Source organism: Oxyura jamaicensis, chromosome 1 (assembly GCF_011077185.1).
Source record: "Oxyura jamaicensis isolate SHBP4307 breed ruddy duck chromosome 1, BPBGC_Ojam_1.0, whole genome shotgun sequence".
Classification (NCBI taxonomy): Eukaryota; Metazoa; Chordata; class Aves; order Anseriformes; family Anatidae; genus Oxyura; species Oxyura jamaicensis.
This window is the reverse complement of record NC_048893.1, coordinates 107,739,128-107,756,173: the sequence shown is the minus strand read 5'-3', so window position 1 is coordinate 107,756,173 and position 17,046 is coordinate 107,739,128. Positions and strand designations below refer to the sequence as shown.

General features: G+C 42.0%; 1 protein-coding gene across 3 annotated transcripts in view; it reads left to right on the top strand.

The window, feature by feature from the left end:
- Positions 1 to 265: 265 nt before the first annotated feature.
- GRIK1 (glutamate ionotropic receptor kainate type subunit 1) overlaps positions 266 to 17,046 on the top strand; it is a 164,970-nt gene continuing 148,189 nt past the window's right edge. For all 3 annotated transcript variants that reach the window (XM_035315585.1, XM_035315583.1, XM_035315584.1), the window contains exon 1: positions 266 to 590. In XM_035315585.1, the coding sequence (XP_035171476.1) occupies positions 446 to 590 (145 nt within the window). In that variant the 5' untranslated portion in view covers positions 266 to 445. The remainder of the gene's footprint in view (positions 591 to 17,046) is intronic.

The following is a 17,046-nucleotide window of genomic DNA, read 5'->3' as shown; positions in this document are numbered from 1 at the left end:
TGCTGAGGCTGCTGCCACGCTGGGGGAGATGAGCTGCGAGGATGTGTCCCTCTAACGGTCTTGCAAGCGGCCCCCATACATTGCGCTCTATCCCTTTATCCCACATCCGGACCCCAAAAGGGAGCAGCGCGCACACAGGATGCCTCCATCCGTGTGTTCGTGCGTCCGTGTGTCCGCATCCCCGCGTGTCCTCTCCGGAGCCGCCCCGCCCCGCGGGAGGAGCCTCCCCCTCCCTTCCCAGCCCTTCCCCTCCCGGCGGCGGCGGGGGGCGAGGGCAGCGGTGGGAGTGCGGGCGCGGAGCCTCCGCACCATGGGCGGGCGCCGAGGAGCGGCGGCGCGCAGCCGGCCCCGCCGGGGGTAACCGGGGATAACCGGGGGTGGCCGCCGGTGGCCGCCCTCGCCCCGCACCCGCGGAACCCGGCATGAACTGAGGCGGGCGCGGAGAATGGCGAGCGCCCTCGGCTCGCGGTGGCCCCGGAGCCCGGCCCCGGGTGGCGGCGGTGGCGGTGGCGGCGGCGGGGGGCTTCTCTTCGTGCTGCTGTGCGCCTCGGCGGGGCTGCCCCGGAGCGGCCAGCAAGTGCTGCGGATCGGTGAGTGCCGCCCGGGGGCTGCCAGCCCCTTCCCCTGCGCGTCCCCCAACTCCCCGGGCTCTGCGCGGTGCCTCTCTGCATCTCCCGCGGGGTGGCCCCCGTCCGGCCCCGGGGGTGCCCCCGGGGACCCCCCTCATCGGGGCTCGGCCGCTTCGGAAAGTTTTGCGACGCGAAGAGGAGCGGGGGAACGGCCGGGAACGGGGCCGGGGCTGGGGGCGAGGCGGGGCCGCTGCCCACCCGCTTGGGACAGCGGGGAGAGAGCGGGCGGTGCTCATCGGCGGCCCCAAAACGCGCCCCGAAAAGGGACAGGGGGATCCCCGGCTCGGGTCGGCAGCTGGGAAAGGCGAATCGAGACCTGGCAGCATTATTTATCCCCAGCCCCCGTCCCGCTTTGCCCTCCTTTGGTCCCGGCCCCTAACCCTGGCGCGGGGGGGAGCGCTCCACAAGTGCGGTACATACGTGTGAGCCCCAGAAAACAGGGATTTATTTTTAAGTTGAAAACCCCGCACCATGGAAACAAGGCTCGGTTCACAGGAAGCCTCTCTCCCGACAGTGGGTTTCTTGTGTCAGTCAAGTGTGACGGTGAATGCCAAGTACCGCCGGAGTTAGGGGTTAGGGAAAACTGCGGAAAAGCTGTGGGCAGGAGCTGTCGCGCTTCTGTTTCCCTGCCTGCCCCTCTCCGGCTTGGCGAGCACCGAGCACGGAGCAAGTAAAGAGAAGAGAAGCCACCGGGGAAGATGCACGGGTGAAGGCAGAGTCCTGCGCGAAGCAGGAGATAGATGCCTGTTGACCTGCAAGTGTTAACCCCGATCGGTTTTTCTCACGAGTGCTCCTTTAGAAATCAAGTGGGAGACGACTCCTAGGCTTAGAGAGCAAGGGAGCTGATCACGGAAGCTTTTAGAAAAATTAAGGAGCACAGTCCCTCAAAGTGCTGAGCAAAGGCAAGGGGGGAAGAAAAAAAAAAAAAAAAGAAAGAAAAAAAAAAGGAAAAAAAAAAAAAAAGAAGGAAATCTGAAGGCACTCTGCAACTTGCAGCTGAAAAGCTGTATGTACCCAGCTGCTCACATTCAGCATGCTCTCACTTCTTATTTTTTTTCTCAGCTGAAGTTTGCTGCTTTCTCCGATCACCGCTGCTTATGGAGCCGTGCCCCATTTGGAGTTGAGGGGAATGGCTGCGCACATGCACGCAGCACATGAAACGCCGAGCTTTGTGCTCTCACTGAGCAGGAGATTCAGGGCCAGTGAAAGTTGGGGGAGAAAGTAAAACCTGCTCAGATAACTCGGATGCATGCTGTAGCAGGATGCTTTGGCAATACGCTTGGCATGATCTCTGCAACTAGGCATCCTTAACTCACTTGGCTTTACTGGGAGTAGCCTCCAAAGAAAGTGGAGCATATTAGAGTTTAAAGGGAAACATGTTTGCCTGAATGTAGCCTAAATGCTTTGCTCCGTGCAGGGTTAAACCTTGGCTTCCCAGCTGGCGTCGGCATTGCAGGGACCCAGGCAGAGATTTAGGGTGTGTAGTCCTCCCTCTGTCAAGCTTCCCATTGCATAACTTGCATTGCTGCTTATGTTCGGTCTAGCGAGGTGCCCAGGCAGTTGCCCACATTGCTTTTCAGAAAATTGCGCTGCATGGTTTGCAGAGATGTGTGTGTCACTACAGCGCAGATTCACTCTGACAGGGCGTGCGGTGGTGGTACTCTGATACTGATTATGGTCTGCTACTTCTGCTACACTGTAAACAATAACAAGAGTGGCAAGCTGCTCAGCTTTCGCTCACAGCAACAAATACACATCCAGAGATGCTGCCAGAGAATGAATCCTCCTTGTGTTACGTGGTTGTGAATGCATAAAATATGAAATGTACTCTTATTACTATAGTTACCCTGCCTATAAAGTAATGGTATCATAAAATATTAATCCTTCACATCAGTTAACAGGGGCAAGTTTCTCCATGGAGTATGTCACTCTTCGAAGTGACAAACAGAAGTACTGGAAATAACTCCCTTAGCGCTCTTGGTGATAACATAATAAAATCATCCCAAAGCATTTCTGAGTGAATAAAATGCTATTAAGCCATCAGATTTTCTTCATCGTGTTTTAGTTAATTAAGGAAAGGAAAGCACTGCTTTACAATGGTGCTGCAGTTTGCTGCCTGAATTAATACCCTGGTAGTTTAATTGCATTTTCCACTGTTAGGGAGCTTTTGGATTTTTGTGATTTTGTTGGCTTATAATACAAATGAATTGATTCTTTTGCTGGTATTTAATTAGTTGAGAAGGCACTTGCAAGCGATAGAAATTCTGGCTATTTCTCAGCATCTAGGTGATGATTACTTTTCTAGTCCTCTAAACAAGAAAATGAGGGGTGGCAATATGAACAGTAAAAATGATTCACTAGGACAAAATAGTGGAATTTGAGATAAGATAGAGTTTTCAGTTTCTGATAATACAATACTTGAATTTTAGTGCCTTATTGAATATTTCTTTCACGTTCATGCTAAAAAGCTTTTTCCTTGATATATGAACAAATTGAGCTGTCCAAGGAAATACCATCTTTATCTACCCATAACCCACTAGACTACATTATATAAAGGTATATTTAAAGTTCATGACCCTAATATTTTCCATTTAATACCAAGGAATTTCTAGTTTTTACATTGAGTCAACCTAACCTTCTGGCCTATCCTACTTGTACCACTTGCTTAAAATGAACGAACTCAAATAAGAGAAGGGAGAATACAAATTAAGACAAGCAGGCACTGAGTTGCAGAAACAGCCTTAAAAGCATTGAAATCCCAACAGCAACAAAATCTGATGTTAATGCTGGATGCAGAGCTTTCTCATTTCTTAGCATATGTCCTTTGTGCCATTACAACTTAACCTTCTAACTAGGCTATAAGAATATACTTCAGTGCTATTGCAGGGTAATTTATAAATAGTAGTCATTTAAGTTGTGCTCCGGATTAGACATCAAGAATAGTTGAGAAACTATACAAGTTATTAATATATCACTGAAGTTAATTAAAAAGACAATGTGGCACTTTTCAACAGATCCTTGTAGGAAGTTGCACTTGGATAACTCTTAGAATTAATCTCTAAAATGAACAATTCCTGAAAATGAACAAATGAGTAATTTTTAGGTTTCATAGAAATAGCATTAGTTGGTATCAACTGAAGAGTATCTATTTCATTAGAAGTATTTTTCCATAATATTTTGTGTGTTTTTGTAGTTAAATGGAATATTTGAATACAGGTTCATGCTCTGCACTGATTTATTCCTTACTTCAGCAAAATTCCCAGTGTCTTAGCAAGTTGTGTTTTCAAAGATGCAAGTCTAGCCCCACAATATTTCTCTCCAAATGAGAAATATTTTAAACAGAAACAGAAATCAATCTAACCTGTGAAATGGGGTTTTTCTAATAAGTTTAAATTTTCAATATAGATTTGAAAAATTCTGTCTATATTTCCCCAAGCAGGGCTAGAGCTGGGAGATTTTTCCTGTGTGAGTTTAGCATTCCAACACCGTCAGAATGATAAAGACAAAAACCTAATTAATTTCACCATGATTTTGCTACATTTTGTCAACCCTTCTCAAGATTTAATTTCTGCAGGGTTGTGAAGGGAATGATATTAATACATATTTGAGCTTCCTCAGTGTGACATGGCAAAAACTATATTTAGAAAGTTCTGTCATTTTTTACCATCTTTAAAAATACTAATTAAAACAACAACAAAAAACCTTACCAGGTGTGTAGAAGTTATTCTGTTCCATAATGTTGTAGGAAGTGGTATGACTGCATTATATATCATAAGATGGCATTAACCCCATATTGTTCACCAGATCCCAAATGCTCAGTGGCATTTTACTACAGTATGATTTGCTTGAATTTCTCATTCTGCACTTAACAGAAGACTACTGTGCTACAAGTACTTCTAAAGGACTGGTACCAAAATGTCCAAACATCAGTCTTTATGTATATCCCTCCTTGCTGGATTTGATAGTACTGCACAAAGTGTGAGACAGTGCAACACTTTTCTCACGTGCTCTAAATGGTTAATCAAGTCAAAAATAGCCTAAAAGAGGTGAATGAAAAATGTATTGCCAGCATCTTAGCAGGGCACTCCAGTGAGGCTGTACTTGGGCACAGAAAGGTCAATGGAGCTCAGTGGCCTCGATGCATACGGTGATCTCAGGGAAAACACTTGGCTGCATTATGATTTGCATGGTTGCAACCTAAATTGGCAATTTCTTTGTCTTCTACCGTTTAGGGTTGGTGATGTAGATGGGTGAATTACTTTGGGTTCTGTACCATTGTATTTCCAGGCTTTTGTATCATGAAAGATGTTGGCCATACTGGATTCCTCCACTGGGGAATATTAAAAACTCATGAAGCCAGTGCTCACCTGATGTAAACTGGCATCCTTTTATTGAACTCAGGGGAGCTATGCTGGTTTAAATTGCCTGGAGAGCTGTTTGGACATACTTAATGTATTAGACAGATGAAACTTTCATAATTCCCCAGCTGCCCTGCCTACTTACCACCCACCCTATTGATAGGTAGGATCAGACAAAATCAGGTCTACATGTCTTGTTGCCCTTGTTTTTTGACAATCCATTCTCCAGAGAATTATTGGATGGAGCTGGGCTATGGTGATTGCTGAATGTGTGCAACTCACTGGTGTTAGGGTGAGAAACATGGTTTACACGTGGCCGTTATACCACCAGCTCTTGGTACTTCAACAGCAGCACTTACTGGATGCCTGTGGCATTGCTGGAAAATTGTTATTGCTGGGACGAAGTGAAGTCCTGTTCAGTATGTGAAGAAGACTGTAGAAGAGAGGTTCATTTTCCAGAAAACTGGCAGTATGTGTCTCTGTTGTCAGAGTACACCTAAGTCCTAAATATCTGCTTTAGCATGAAATAGATGAGCTGTAAAAGCATAAATTATAGTCTTCAAATAGCATAGAATACTGTGGCTTGATGATTATGCAGCAGGCAGCCAACCACTCACAGCTGTATTAACAAAAACTCTGAACACGAGTTGCTTCTGTCCTGGAACACTTGTCAGTAGAGGATGAAGGAGAAAAGCAAACAAAAGGTCCAGAGCTAGAAGTCTTGAGATAGTACCAAGGGAGATGAAAAACAATAAAAAAGTATTCCACAAGGTGTGTTACTGCTGCATTTCACATCTCTGATGATAGGTGATTAGCTATGGCACATTTGATGTAGCTATCTTTGTCAAAAGTCAAGTGGGTTACAGGAAAATGAAATAGAAAACAGCCAGGTCATTGATATCTGTGCTGCAATAATTTATTATTTTCTCTTAACTTATGCAAGGTGTATCCTAATGGACAAAGTATGTCTGTAGTGCTGCAGTGAGCTCCATATGGACGGATAAATAGAACATCCTACTGTGGTTCACGAAGGCTTCAAATGTATTTATATAGCACATGTGCATCAGTTCAGATAGGACTTCAGTAAAACAAAGGATGAAATCTTCACAGCAATGAAATTGATGAAATTTTGCCAAAGGATAAGAATTTTTCTTCAAATATTTTGTTTATGCAAAATGATTGACACTTAGCCTAGTACTACTTCACAGTCATGCACAGTGCAGTGACCACTGCTGGAAGTACAATCCTTGTAAATAAAATAAAATTTCTTTGATTTTCCTTTCTTGCCTAAGAGCTTATTTCTCTGTAATCAATTTTTTGATTACACCTGCATCCTTCCCACAACACCTAGTTTTACATATTCAGAGGACATTTGCCTTAGCATCAGTTCTTGCTGTAGCTATAAGCTCCTCCATATGGCACTGTCTTCACTTAACATTGTCTATTCAGACCACAAATACAATCTCAATACTGTTTTTTTCATTATAGTCTGTTTTGTATATCCTGGTCAGTAATAAAGCTTAAATCCTGTCTGTCCGTCTTCCCCCCCTCTCGACAATATTTTAAACAACTGCCTCTAATCTTCTTTTCTCAGAAAGGCTTGATTTGACCAACTAGACTATAGATTGTACTGCAATTAAAAAAAAAAAAAAAAAAAAATCCCATCCAAGAACTGATTAGTTTTACTCTACAGCTTTGGATCTGTAACCTGCAAGCCCAGTTTGTCCTAGTTTTTGTTGACTTTAGGTTTTGGTTTGCAATAATGAGTTTATGATTTTGGGAAAACTTTACAGTGGGAATGTTATTACCCTCACTTCTCTCTTTCTTTCTCTTTCTGCTGAAGGTGATTCAGTATTACCTACAAAATAATTAGCTATCAAGTGATATATTTTTTCTCACTGAGAAAAATCACAATTCAAAATTAAAACTGTTTCATTTTTTCAAATAGGCACCCTTTTCATTTCAACCAGAAGAGTGAGTATCTGATTGGGCTGTTAAAATATCTTTCTGTTTTTCTCTGGCAGTGCAGAAGGTTCCCTGTATTATATTTTTACAGCATCCCCTGTACCTGAACACCAAATTAGGGTGGCACAAAACTGGGAAACGTGAATGAGTAATACAGCATGGCAGTAGGGATAAAGAACTAGAAATGGTCTCAAAGGCTCAGTTTTGAGCTTCTTTTCTTTGGTCCATTATCCTCTTCGCAATCACACCTTCTAGTTGTTTGTGTCTGTGAGCTTTCAGATTGTAACACCAAAAATTTAAAAGATGAGTGTTATAACTTCTGGTAGCATTGAAACTGCTCCCACATGCTGCCATTGGATCTGCCCATGCAAACTTTGTCTATTTCAAGGAAAATTATGTTTCCAGCACATTGATTCTGGCTAGGGTTCAAAACCAGCTATCCTTCCATATTGCTAACTGGCATGGAGGTCCTGGTGAAATGCTGAGTAGGTGGAAGTGACAGTCAGAGGAGTATTTCAGGAAATAAGGAGCAGAACTTGTTTAGAGAGAGCAAGTGTGAAAAACTCATTGTTCTACATAAATATGAAGGGGCTGCAAAACTTCCCCTATCCGTTACACCCAAGCAATACTTTTGCTAGAAGTATCATCAGAGATGTGAGGCTTTGCTTTGTCTGTCAGATGGAGAGGGAACAGAGCCTTCCCTGAATTCAGTGGTACACCACTGAGACCTTAAAATCACTGTGATTTTGCATCACGGTGATTTTAGCATACAGAGAATATTTTTTAAAAGCACGCTTTTTAAAAGATCAGACATTCTAAAATATAAAAACATTCACTGTCCTGTAAGTAATACAGGCTTTTCAGTTCTAAATGGTTTGGACAGAATGAGCAGGAGAGACACTAGTGTATGCTGTGGATCAAAGGATTTGGGGAAAAAACCACTATTTTAAAAGAACAACATTAGGTAGCTGTAAGAAAAGAAGAAATAATATTTGAAGATACAAGTTTATTTTCCACTTCCCCTGGGATGTGTGATGGAGCAGAGTCCTGTTGGGATGTTTATACTGCCCTTGCTGCCACTCATTTCTACTAAAGATCACCTCCCCTTCACCTCCCAGGGAGAGATGTGTCATTAATGTCCTCAGCGTGCAGGCCAGATTCCCAGGTGATTAATTAGGCTTGCCTAATCTGCCACTGCTGTTTCTGCAGTTAATGGCAGTCTGTATGTCAGCCTAACATATTGTAAGTATTACTTTAGTTGCGTATTTCTTTAATGCCAAGTATCTTCTCCTGTCTGAGAGCTTTGGCCTTCATGGTCCATGAAAGCACATGCAGAAGCCAGTAGGTTTCTAACTCCTGCTCTCCAACAGTGAATAGCAAGAGCAACCCACATATCTGGTCTCACAGCTATGCCTCTAAACAAAGAGGCTAAGAAAGGCTACTTCTCTTTACAGACTTTGCCTTACTTACATCTTTAAGCCATTATAGCTACAGTAACACTACTGCAGTATATTGTAGTATAATAGAATGATTAAATGATGAACAACTTCTGTGCTGTTCTTAGGGAAAGGGGTATTATATAAATTGGATTTAGCATGATTCTGCGAGATGGTACTGAGAAGAAAATCTACATGTACCTTATATTTGGGGGTCATATAAATAGGAGACAAATCCACGGAAATTGATGTTTATGGGGTCTACCATGCAAAGAAAGGTGGAATTGAGCTTGTTTTGTTACTGCCATAATTCATGTAGTATTAACTGTATTGTATTTCAACAATATTGTTATGAATAATAATAACCTTGTGATCTTCCAGGCAGTAGATCTCAGAGTACCTCACAGAGCTTATACAGGTAGTTCGATTTTATGATTGGGGAAGTCAAGGCCAGACAACTGAAGTGTTTTGCTGGCAAGCTTGTGGCAAAGCTGGGAGAGAATCCAGGTCTCTTGAGTGCCACCACCTTAGACCTCTGTCCACTGCATTACAACTTTGACATTTTCTTAAAGTTTGTATATTAGGTGAATATATGCATAGATCCCTGGAAATTAGTAGTACAAAGTGCTAAGTGTTGCTATGGAGGCCTAAGTGTATTTAACTAAAAAAATTAGAGGTAGCAATGAGAAGTCGTGTCTTATGTCCTGTCCTGTTAGCATACACTTGGAGCCCAAGCATACACTTCTGCAGTATAAAGTAGGCAGCACAGACCACCGTGACACTGGTGGATTCTCTGAAGAAGCAGAGCATGTGTTGACCTGTCCCAGTTTAGGTAGAGACCAAATATTAGATGCTGTATCTGACCTTAGCCAGAAGCCCCTCAGAGGCCACCAGTGTCCATGTCATTTTAAGTGCCTTTTCACTGGTTACATTTCTTAGTATCTTTTCAGCATGGTTTGTCATATCCTCTCCAGCCTCTGCCTTTGCATCTGCTCAGCAGAGTGGTGTTCTTTTGAAAATAAGGCATGATAAGTCTTAGCAAAGGATGGACACTTTTAGGATAGGGTACAATTTCAATTTTTCACCCCCGTACATGGCATTTGAGCCATATAAAGTGATATAGACCCAAACCATTCTATGATCAAAACTGGTCAAGCCTTTATCAAATATTCAGATGTCCTTATAAAAGCTACAGCCATTCTAGCAAGGAATTACATCTGGCTTCATGAAATACACATCTCAGTGCTTAAAGTTGTTTGCTTTTATTGTCTTGATCTCATTCCTGACAAAGATACAAAGAGCTGAAAATTAGATGCATTAAGATGTTAACATTGGGAAGAAGAAGAAAGAAAGAAAAAAAGGTGCAGCTTTTGCTTTCTCAAAAATAACCTTTTCTCTCCTTACCTTCAAGAAAAATACAAGAGAAGCCAAAGCCATTTTAATCCTCCTTCCTGCCATGCAAACTGCTTTCTCCTAAATGTCTTGGGGGCGCTGTGCCAAACTAGTCATTTTTATAAAGGTTACGAATAGGAAGCTCAGACTTGATGGAATGTGAAAAGTAGTTTATGTGAAATAGTTACTTCATTTTTGAGGAACTACAAATTAATCTGTATTTCTCTGGAATGGTCCCAAGAGATTAGTCTCAAGACATCTGAGGCCATATCAAGCTTAGAGACTCCTATCTGTAGTCAGAGGAGAGGAGGCCAGGTTGCTGCAGCAACAGCATGACATATGTAAAACTCTATTTGATTATGTTGGTATCACAGAGAAAGCTGTTTAAAAGTTAGGTCAGGTTTTTAGCTGTACTATACTTTTCCAGAGACTGTCAGTCACTGTCAGATTGGCCAATGAATCAAAATGCATGATGAATAACTTCAGTAATCTCATGTGTAAAGCACATTTGCTGTCCACATAAAATAATTTAGTAATAAGATATTGGAGAGCTATTAAAAAAGCTAGTAAGAAGCCACATAAGAATTCTTCACTGCAATTTGGAGACAAATACAATTATAATTTCTGTTTAAAATATTCTCATGTTTTGTTTTTGAATGCTTTTATTCACCTTAGGCTTCAGAGAAAGCATAGGAAATTACTTAAATTGAACAGGTGATCTTTGATAGTCTGTTAGAATGGGAGAAAAATGAGTAAATATACAGGCTTCAAGAAGGACATAGACTCACTGCCATTCCCTTATGATTTTTCAAATGTATTTTGCATGATAAGCAGTGCTCATGCTAAACAAAATTGTTTAGCTAATATAATTTTATGCCCCCAATTCATTCATCCATGTTTAAAAATATTAAATGTAAAAGACTTTAGTAAAATAATGTAGTAAATGAGGCAGAAATCCTGTAGAATAATGTATATATTTAGGTAACGAAATGTAGGTTTTTGAAGTTGTTCAATATTTCTCATCTTCTTGGTTTTCACCTTATACTTTTATAAGTTTATATAAAAAACAAAACAAACAAACAAACAAAAACTTCTGGTATCATTTTCTATGACTGTAAAAAACAAGCAGAAAACCCAGAAACATTCCCTTGATGCCCAAGTGGGCATGGCAAACATGACTGGTGGTGCAGGAGCTCTGTGATGCCATGTAGAGACTTGTGCCACCCATTGCCAGTAGAGCTGGATGTTCTACAGACCCAGCCCTAGAGAAGAGCAAGACAGGCTTCTGCTGGTGTTTTCCCAGGGATGTCTGGTGAGGAGAAGCCAAGGGACTGGCTGGCAGCCCAGCAGAGGGGCAGCACAGGGTGCTGGCTCATAGGTCTCCAGGCACCATAAGAGAAAAAGGACAGGTTAATTCCTGCAGATGTGGGCAAAATGCTCACAGTGCAGACAGGTAAGGTCTGTCCATTGGTAAAACACCACCACTGGCTGTGTCTGCATTCATAGCACTAGGCCATCAAATTTTAAGCCCCTGCATGAAGATATTCTCAGTGAAATGATTATCAGAATATTTGTAAATCAGGAGAAAAATAAAAACAAAGAAATTGTTACTCTCAAGAACAGCTAAAACCTCCTGTGTTCAGACTGATGCAGGATATGGGAAATGTCACTTCAAATGACTAATATTTGACAGTGTTATAAACAGCTAGAGACACCCTTGTGTAGTGGACAATGTCAGGAGTCCTTTCTTATTGACAAACGCTACAAAATCTTATTGACAATGCTTACAAAAGGTGAGACAGAGCTCCCCTCTGGGAAAGTTCTTTTGCCTTTGCTGGGTATGAAGCACTTACAGTGCCTAAACAATCAGCCAGCATCATCCTGGACAGCCATGTAGGCCTGGTCTGGATGGTCAAAGTTTAGGTCTCCTGTCTGGTTAAGGACCTTGGGAATTTGAGGTGGCAACAGCAGCAGTACTGACAGCTGTGGGAGTGCAGTCTGTTTTGTCTAAAACAGACCTGCTTGGACAAGCCAACATGGGCAATTCTTATCCTGACATTTTACACGGTGAAATACTGTGATCGTTACAGCAATATGCCTTTCCTTCATGAGAGCTCTGTGTGCTCAAGTAAGACCACTAAAGAGGGGCATTTGCTCCTCCTCAAACAAGTTTCTAGTTGTTTGCCTGCTAATGGCCAAATAGCGCAGAAAGGAGAAGTGCAAGGTTTCCTCCTTCTCCGTTGGAAACAGTTCAAGGAAAGTCCCTCTAAGAACACATAGCATCCTTGTCTGTAACACACATCCCTAAGCCCGGTGGCAGAGATCTGAGCAGAGAGGGAGCTTGCTGCAAAGAAAAGCTTAGTATTCAGGTATATGAGCCAGCATGTAGGGGGACTCTGAAGAGAAACCATTTGGTCTGGGCCTGCGCCGAACTTTACTTGGGACGATTTGCTCTTCTGTGATCTATGCTAAGCTGTCGCAGTGGTGGTGTAAGGTTGACTTTGGCACTCACTCACAGCTTGCTGCCATGCACAAAGCCCCACGGAGCAGAGCAGAAGCAATCAAACACAAAGTTCACCATGCACATGACTAAAGGTTTTGCCCACCAAGCCAAGGGAGCTTGTGGTTGTAAGGAAGCCAAATGTCAGTGCAGTTCAGTGAAAGTGGATTGCTTGTCTGTGCAGGAGCCTTTAAACTTCCAAGCCTTGCCCCTTTTGTTTCTGCTTCCCCTCTGTCTGACAGCTTTACCCTGGCCACATGCTCCAGGTTATGGTTCGATCCTGCCACCAAGGCCACAATTTTAGAATTTTGATGTAAACTGATGTCTTTTTTTTCTCTCTATCTCTGATCCAACAACTTGTACACAAAAAGCTTTTTATTCTTCTAAAGCTGCTTCCTTTTAACTACGCCAAACCACCCCAAAAACTTATCAGTGGGACACTGTAGCTGAAGTCTAATATGAGTTGATGCTTTTTTGACTGTAACTATCTTGAAAATTTTCATTTCACGTCCAAATTGTTTACTTATCTGCTAGAAACATATGTTAAGAGAAGTTAAAGCTCTGTTGCCCAAGGTGCATTTTAATACAGGAGAAGAACTGCTTCAGATATTTCACATTACATCTTCTAGATTTATCTGCTGCTGTAAATTATAAAGCTGCTCCATTGAACTGAATGAAGATTAAATTTTTGAACACTGTTTTCTGAAGAATGCAGATTTTTCTTTTTGAAATGAAGAATCTGTCCTGCACCAGTGCGGCTCACTGCACACTTTACTGCCCAAGCCTTTCTATTTTTCTGCTAGGGTGCCAGGCTGTTCCCTGGGGACCAAGTCCTGTTGGTGATCCGTGTACTGACATTAGAAAGCATCTGCAGATGGAGTGAGTGTGGGATGTGCCCTGAACAGCAATTGGTCTGGGAAATTGTAATTCTTATGCTGTCATCTTGACACCAGATCAGTCATGAAGGAAAATCAGCTAGAGAAGTTTACCCTCTCATCTACACCTTCTCATCTAGACCTTCTGTAGTTGCATAATGTAGGTATGATATACAGACGTTTAAAAAAACAATTGCCTGCAGCTTCTAAGTTAAATACTTTTGGACTGCTGTTTTACTTAGACACATGCCTCTGTCAGGGTGAATTCCTGGCTTCAAGCCCTCTTCTTTCCCTTGGCTCTTCCAAAGTGGGGAGATCTCATGTGTGTTTCCTTCCTTCTCTGCCTAACACAGACCCCTGGGAGGAAGATGAGTGGGTGCTTCCTTTAAAGCAACATGAAACATAAAACAACTTGATCTAACAGGATCAAGTGTTGAAAACAGTTCTGTTGCCTCTATATAAAAGGGTGAATTTAGTTTCCTTCTATGAATTGTGTCGCATGCCTGCATGCATGCATACAAAAGCCAGACATTGCAGTTGCCCCAAATGCTGTTTGCTCAAAAGTGCTATATGATTATTAGACACTACATGGGGACATTAACCAATGTGGGAAGAGTGCCAGCATCGTGGTTCCCCGTGACCCTCTTATATGTTGCCCTTGTCACCTTCATGGAGGGGAGACACAGTAGTTTGGCACCTCCCTTCTTCCCCCCATGGCAGCCGCATACCCCTTCTTTCAGGAGCAGCACATGTAGGACCACCAGTGTTTTCCTTAGGCTGAAAAGAGTAGTCACAAGCACGCCTGGGACTATTGCAGACAGCATCATCCAAGAGGGTGTGTTGAGGCCCCATCAGCCGTGTCAAACCCTCCATCAACAGAGACAGCTGGGGTGTCAGCATAGGTCTCACTCAGCCTTTCTAGGAGCGCTGCAATTTAGCATGGAGCCAGAGGAAAGAAAGGAAAGTGTTTTCTATTAATTAGGTGGCTATATGCTTTATGCCCTCTGGTTCTTTGCATTAGATGGGGGTGTTTCCCTGTGCAGATTACTTCTCTGTTAATCTGGGTGTTTCACAGACTACTTTATGTAAGCAAAAGTCAGCCCAGGTTTCCATAGTATATTGAAATACTTTGCACAGCAAGATAATGAGAAAGGGTGATGAGGGAAAAGATAATAATTCTATATAAATCCAGAATAATTAATATGCCTACTACTGTCCTATGGTCACTAATTTATTTATGCAAGTCCATAAGCACACATAAGGGTGGTGAGAGCCCACCTTTTCTTCCTTTTCACAAAGTTAATTCCAGGAAGCTATTGTATGAATCTTCATCCTGATTATTTCTGTGAGTGCTAAGTTGTTATTATGTGTGGTCAGTACAGCAGCCTAGATGGCAGTGCCTCAGGGACAGCCTGGGGAAGGGAGGGCAAACACCACATGGCAGGGGGCAGTGAGGGGAACGTTGTTGAGGATTGGCCCTGTGGACATCCAGGGGAGAGGAGGAGGAGGAGGAGGAAGAGGGCAGGATGTGCCCCAGGTACGGGTGCAGAGATGCCTCTGCAGCCTGTGGAGAAACCGCACTGGAGAAAGGAGAAGTTAGGAGCAAGGTGTTGCTTTAATTTGTGTTTCTCACTGTCCAAATATATTGGCAAAAACATTAAATTAATCTTCCCCAAGTTGAGTCTGCTTTGCCTGTGATAGTAACTGGTAAGTGATGTCCCTGTCTTTATCTCAATCCATGAGTTCTTTTGTCTTATATTGTCCCCCTGTCCTGTTGAGGAGGGGGAATGAGAAAACAGCTGAGTGGGCAGCTTGCAGCTGGCCAAGGTCAACCCACCACAACTAGTATGGAGACAAACTGTATTATTTCCATGACATATACTGGAATTGCTCATTTTTAGCAATATCTAAAATGAGTGTTGTGAAGCTATTTCTCTCCAGTGGCTTTTAACTGCTGTTGTAAGGGCTGGAGTTTCTTAGGTGGGAGACTGAGCTGCTCATTGATACCAGTAGACTGTGTGTTTGCACAGCAAGAGATGGGATTTTTAAATAATTTAAATAACTAAGTTTAAAAGATGCAGAACTGTCTTTCCTAGGAAGCTGTAATCAATACTGGAATTTCTGGCTTTTGTATTTGCAGCTCAGCTATTTGCAATATCAAGAGCATATTTTACTAAAATTCTTAGAATGATGAAGTGATCTGTTATTTTATAATTAACATGAATATACATTTCTATTAATACAGTCTCTTCACTGACTGTTGACCCATAATTCCAAATGCACAGGAAAAATCTGAATGTAATACAGTTACTGCTCATGTCAAATTGTCACTTTTTACATCTTCTTATCACTGCTGAATTAATCCATATTGCAGAATTAACAAAAATCAAAGAAGCATTTTAGAGGAAATATTTATCATATTCAGTTTCACATTTTAGAATATTAATATGTGCAAGTCTGCTCCTTCATTATTTCTGTAAGTTAAAACAGGCAGGATACAAAAAGATGATGGTCAGCCATACTTCAAATTTAACCCGTTGGAAACAAAGCTTGTAATTAAAATATTGATTCCTAGTAAGTAAAGTCGTGCTGACAAGCTCCTTTAGTATATGGCATATTTAAAACCATTTCCTACTTTTGGCAGTGGCTGAAGGAAGAGGGCACAGCCTTTCTCAAAGATTCAAAACTCAATCCTTCTGCCATAGTACTCTATTTATTATAAACTTCATGGCAACAGGTAAAAGCCCAGTGAGTGCACAGACAGCTTCTCCAGGAAGTTTGATTTGACATGAGCTTTAAGCTGCCTATCTTCAGCAGATAAAACTGTGAAAATTCTTTGAAAACCAAGCTCTTATCTATAAGTTCTTATGAAAAATCTATGAGAAAACAGGGTACAAAATTATCTCTTCTGATCCTCAGTCCTTTAAGTGAGAGATCACTTGGTCTCAGAAAAAAATATGACCCAGAAGCTATTTTAGCTCTGTTTCTCCCAAAGTCAATGGAACTGTTCCAGTTTATACTGATGAAATTCTGGCAAGTGTAGGATTCTGACAGAAGAGAACAGTTGGACAATTTACTATGGTTCGTCCAAATTGCTAATGAAGTTCTGGATTTCATTAGTTTGAGGAAATCAATGGTAAAAGTCCTCCTCTTATTTCCTTTTTTTCCAGCTGCTGATTTTGTTGAGATCTCCCACTTTTGCAAAGGTTTCCTTCTCTGCCCTGCTTGTTCTCACCAAAGCAGAGGCATAGAAAAAATATAAAAAATCAGTGGTTTATAGTCAGAATAGATGTAGTCAGGTGTAAATTATTCCAGCTACTGGTGGTGCTGTGAACAGGATTGAATAAGAAGATAGCTGGCCACCATTTCTAGAAATAGCATAATTATTTAGATAAAATCATGTGACTGGAGCTAGCACAGCAAACACTAAAAGCACAAACCTCAGTTTATGTAGAAGAATGTCTTCTTAGAAAGAACCTTCTCTTGCTTTGTACAGCTTAGCTTCTGAACCAGTACACGAATATATCAAATAAGGTCAAGTATGATACATTTCTGGTTTCACACTGAATTCACGGGAGAGCTAATATTGTTATAGTTCTGTCGTGACTGACATAAACCTGTCACATTTTCAATAGGGTGATTCATGAAAGATACAGAAGAATCAATGGAGATAAAAATCGGTAATGCAATAACAGCATCCATCTTATAATCTTGCTTGTAGTGTACTGAGTAACCTGATTAAAAGAGTTGCATTTAAACGTAATCTGGCAAAAACTGTTTATAAAAAGTGATTTAGGGAGAAGGAACCCAAACAGATCAGCTTTGCAGGTAAGCCATCGGGTAATATATCTGTCTGCACAGGACACATGGTCCCTCTTGCTGTCACTGAGC